The sequence below is a fragment of the Chrysochloris asiatica genome, unplaced genomic scaffold (genome assembly GCF_000296735.1).
Source record: "Chrysochloris asiatica unplaced genomic scaffold, ChrAsi1.0 scaffold00184, whole genome shotgun sequence".
In the NCBI taxonomy this organism is placed as follows: domain Eukaryota; kingdom Metazoa; phylum Chordata; class Mammalia; order Afrosoricida; family Chrysochloridae; genus Chrysochloris; species Chrysochloris asiatica.
Window position 1 is genome coordinate 1,326,222 of NW_006408702.1, and position 5,118 is coordinate 1,331,339.

General features: G+C 49.2%; 1 protein-coding gene across 1 annotated transcript in view; it reads right to left on the reverse strand.

Annotated features, from left to right (window-relative positions):
* Positions 1-1,053: 1,053 nt before the first annotated feature.
* The window catches only part of ADAMTS17 (ADAM metallopeptidase with thrombospondin type 1 motif, 17), a 744,430-nt gene continuing 740,365 nt past the window's right edge, over positions 1,054-5,118 (reverse strand). The window contains exons 21-22 of the mRNA XM_006872136.1: positions 2,588-2,765; positions 1,054-1,214 (exon numbers count right to left, since the gene is read on the reverse strand). Of these exons, the coding sequence (XP_006872198.1) occupies positions 1,054-1,214; positions 2,588-2,765 (339 nt within the window). The remainder of the gene's footprint in view (positions 1,215-2,587; positions 2,766-5,118) is intronic.

Consider the following 5,118-nt stretch of genomic DNA (forward strand, 5'->3'; position numbering starts at 1 on the left):
CTAGAATGTGATGCAGCATCTTCAAGGTGTGAAGCTTTACAAAGCACCACTGGAGTAGGGAGCCCTGGTGTAGCACTCCAGGATCAGCACCGGACTGTTGACCGCAGGGTGGCAGTTCAAACCCACCAGCTTCTCTCAGAAACCCGACACAGGGTCAATGTGTCAGAACCAACTCGATGGCATAGAACTACAACTAGAGGCGAGGCTTCTAGAAGGCAGTGCCCAGAGCTCACTCTTATGCCACCCCAATGAGCATATGTCACGTAACTTAGCACCTTGAAATGCTCGCTCCTGTTCCCTATGAGGTGGACAGCAGAGCTCTAGCATGACAATGTCTCCCCAAACCCAAGCCCTTCCTGAATATTCTCCCCAACATAGGTGGCATGGAGAACTACATGACACCGATGTCCTTATTGATTTCCACAGATTGAAACTCTGAAGGTAAAGGCCAGAATTTAAAGAATATGTTTTAGAGCTGGCTAGAGAGGTAACGTTCTGATTCTTGTGTGGTCAGTAACACAGATGAAAAGGGGATGTTAGCTTCTTCTCCAGAGAAGCCTCTAGCAGAGGCTAGCTGACACCAGCCCTTCCATCCAAATAAAGCCTTTTGGGGCTGTTCCCTATGGTACATCCAGCACCAGGAATTAGAATGCCTAAGGACAGTCACAACGGAAGGCCTGAATGATGCCTCCCTCTCTTCACCACTGCTTCCCAGAGGGGTTCCCCTTTGAGCTACACAGAACCTTAGACACTAACTCTCTGTGACTCTTGCCTAGTTTTTCTTACTGTAGAAAGCCATCCAGTGGCCATTAATAATATATTAAGTACAAAGCATTAATGGCAAATGTCAAATTCACTCTAAAGTTCTATGCAGTGGGATTGTAGAGACAGCCTAAGGGCAGGGGTGGTGTGCTAGGGGAGGACTGGCCACAGGGCTGGTGTGCTCTTGAATTGGGTGGGTGGGCGGACTTCCACCAAGCCATGTTGCTGGGAGACGCTGGGCACTGGGCCTCAGACCTCGTGTCAGGCGTTGCAGTATGTCTGGGCCATGCATCAGGAGCTGGGCTGTGGTGGGCGCATCTTACTGGCGTAGAAGTCCCTGCATGTCTGGCAGCAGCGCTGGTACCATCTCATGTCCTGGCAGAGGTTCTTTTCCCGGATGACCCGGCAATACACTGTCCACTGGTCACGTGTACATTTATAGGTCAGGGCGGCTAGAGGACAGTGGGGAGAGAAAGTCCACAAGTCATGGCTGGTTGGGGAGCATCAGAAGCAACCACAGCCCTCCATGAAGCTCATGCAAAGAGAAGGGTAATCTTTGGTCTGAATCCCAGTAATGGGTTCTTCTCATCCTTTGTGCACACCAGAGTCTTGTCAGTTGTTATTGTTGTTATGTGCCGTGGAGTCGGTTCCGACTCATAGCGACCCTGTACGGGGTTTCCGAGGCTGTAAATCTTTACAGGAGCAGAAAGCCTCATCTTCCTCCCGTGGAACAGCTGGTAGTTTCGAACTGCTGAACTTGTGGTTCGCAGCCCGATTTGTAACCACTACGCTTCCAGAGAGTCTCATCAGAGTGGGTGAAATCGTGTCTCCTGAACTGAGGAGGCAGCTTTCTTGCTACAGCTAACACAGCCCTGTGTCTAAAGTAACTAATGGTTTGACAGCCTTCTTGGGGACAGGGCACTGGGTCACAGTGCTTCTGTGCTAAGTGGCAGTTGCTGCTCCTTATGGTCAATGATACTATAACTATTACCATTTATAGAATACACTGAAAGTACAAGGGGTTAGCATGGGTGCATGCCAGTGCTTCCGTCTTGTTCATCCAGGGAGGAGCCCCATTAGAGGCTCTAGGCGAGACTAGTGTGCTTACAAAAGTCATAGGAGTATCTCTGCTACCTCAAAGTGCACCTGTCCAGCACATCTGCTTAGAGAACACCTTCAGTTGGTAAAGTTCCCACGTTAGCGGAAAGGGGCTTTATGTGGAAAGTTCCCAGGGATTTCTAATTGGAAAAGCAGAAACTTGGCAAAGAAGAGATGAGTTCCAGATTAATTAAATGTTCCTCTTCTTTGCTACCAGAGGCCCAAAGCATGGACTGGTCCAGTGACAGGTGTGTCCAGGGCCAAGGGCTCACACAACAGCTCCCTGCTAAGCTGAAATGTCCCAGTTTCTTCTCAAGCATCAGCCTAAAACGACCCCAGCCTAAAACAACCCCATGTTGGCATCAGCAAGTGTTCACCTACAGCTCCTTCAAATCTTTCATGTCCAGAAAGGAAAACATCCCTTGACCTTGCTCACTCCCAGGAACCATACAAGGTTTATGGAACATTCTCACATGTTACCCTCTAGTTGACAGAAGAGGTTAGTGGGACATTCAAGGTATTGTGTTTGAAACTGTAGTTAGGGATGTCTTTTGCAGGACAAAGAATGAAACTCAAGCTTGGAAACCTCTTACAATCTACAGAACTGATGAACACAGGCCTCTCCCGGCTTAATAAGGTTAAGGAGGCTTTCTGGCTGATACAACTCCATGGCCAGCAAGGGGTGCACCCCAGTTCACTCCTGGGGGGCAGTGGCAGGGGCACTCACCCAGTCGTGGAGAGGTGATGGTGTTCACGTTGATCTTGTCATTGCAAGCCTCCTGGTGGCACTGTCTGTAGGCAATGGGCTTGGAGAGGGCGGGACACTCGCTGCCGTGGCGCCCGGTGACTTTGTGCATGCACTGCACTACACGAGACTGCAGGCCCTTCCCGCAGGTTGATGAGCACTGTGGAGACATGAAACCTGAGTGGGAAGCCTCACCAAGCAGCTGCCCCACCTGTCTATCTCTGGTGCTTGCAATAATCACAGACAAGGGGACTTTGCATTTACTACCGACTGATCCAAGGTTGTTTCAAGATAGAATGATATCTGTGGGGGCTGGCATTCAACTGGGGGACTGCCTTGCTTCCCCAGGTCTCACAAAGCTTCCACCTTTAATGTCTTGCCACGTTCCTAGCACTCATTTTAGTGGAAAAGATTTGAATTTTCCTTCTCTGCCAGCTTTCTGCCTTTCACAGGTTCCAACGTTCACAGGCTTTACTCTAACTACTATAATGAGGATACCTCTACATTTCACCTGCCAACCCATTCACCCCTGCTCCAAGCAGAGAACAGACTTCCCATTTCCCAAGAGACTGAGTAAGTTAGCATGGTGATAACCAGTCCTCATGGTAAGACTGGGCCTTTGCCCAATCTTGGGTATGGAGAGAAGAATGATGGAGACTGGCATCAAATTTCCCATGACCTATGGCATAGAGGTAGCATAGTGGTTACAAGTCAGGCTGCAAACCTCAAGGTCAACAGTTGTTCCGTGGGAGAAAGATGAGGCTTTCAGCTCCCGTAAAGCTCTGGTAGCATAGTGGTTACGAATCGGGCTGCGAACCACAAGGTCAGTGGTTTGAAACTACCAGCTCTTCCGTGGGAGAAAGATGAGGCTTTCTGCTCCCATAAAGATTTACAGCCTCAGAAACCCTATACAGTGTTGCTATGAGTCGGAACCACCACCATGGCATAGTGACCTCAGAACTAAGTAAACCTAAAGAAAAAAAAAAACCAAAAATGTATAAACAGAGTCATGGAACTAAGTGTTTTAATTTGCAGGAGTCTCTGGTCAGACAGAGCCGTCAAATGCTTGGCTGCTAACCCCAAAAATTGGTGGTTTGAATCTACCCCGAAGAGCGTGGGAAGAAAGATGTGGTGACATACTTCCTAAGGCTCAAAGCCATTGAAAACTCTAGGGAGCACAGTTCTCTCTGACACACAGATAGACGCACCATGAGTCGGGGTCAGATTGGTGACAAATGGCTTGGTTTAACCACTTTTTATTTTGATGTCAAATCACTAGCTAGTGGTGTCTTGAGTACTTGCAAACCCAGCATGAGGAGGCAGGGTTATTGATGAAACCAAATCAAAGTGATTTAGCTGACAATTCCAAATTCCCATAAGAGGAACTTCTTGTAGTTCTGTTCTTGTTCCTGCTCTCTTATACAGTATTTCACAGGGAAAAATCACCCAGTACCAGTTGCTTCCCCTAACCTTGATGCCGAACGCTTGCCCATTTCCATGGGAGCCAGTGGAAGCATCTGTCCTTTAGGGGACCAGATCCCTATGCACACCTTCTACATTGGGTGCCCCGATTACCCACATGACAGTAATTGGCAGGGTTCTGAGAGCACTCTGTAAAACTTTAAAAAAGGTCAGGCAGGGCATTGGGCCCCAGCGGGACCTAATAATGGAGCCTCTTCCTGGTGGAGTGAGCAGTGGGACCTGGAAGCTTTGGGCAGGAGTCCTGTGCTCAAAGACGTCACATGGGCAAGGATGCCAGGTGCTGTCCAGCTGATGGACATTCCCCAGCCCCTCCTCCCTGGGTCTTCCCGCAGCACACCCCGGGGGGTGCGCCTGCTCTTGAAGGGGCTTTTGCATGCCAGGTGACTTTCTCTGCTTTCTGGGCTGACAAGCAAGATGGCCTCTTTAGAAGGTTCTAGAGGGCTCACAAGGGATAGTGGAATCCTTGGGTGGTGCAAACAATGAAAGAACCCGGCTGCTAACCAAAAGGTCAGAAGTTTGAGTCCACCCAGAAGCACTTTAGAAGACAAGCCTGCTGATTAGCGTTCTACTCTGGTACACCTGGGGTCTTCATGTTTCAGAGCTGACACTAGTTTGGAGGGGCTCTAGTCTTTTCAAATCACAAAAGGAGGCGTGACAAACATGAGGACGCTCCTCTGTGGCCTCCAGGCACATTCCAAGCATCAAGGGCTTTCTGCCCACAGGGAAGACTGTAGGCCCTGTCTGTGGCTAGCCTCTGCATTTGAACTTTTGGATACACAGCTCAAGGGCTGCTTACGTGGTTAAAACACCACAGAACAAAACCCCCTGCTCCCTGGGAAAATAGGGGAGTCCTACATAATCGGGGTTTTATTTCTGTGAATGGTTAGCGGGCCCATTTTTAGAAAAGAGGGATGTGTATTGATAGATGTGTACTTGGATCACTGGCTATTGGGCAGACACTATAGGACACCCCCCACGAATCCTGAGAATTAGGAGGGGAAGTTATATACCTACTGCCATGGAGTCAATTC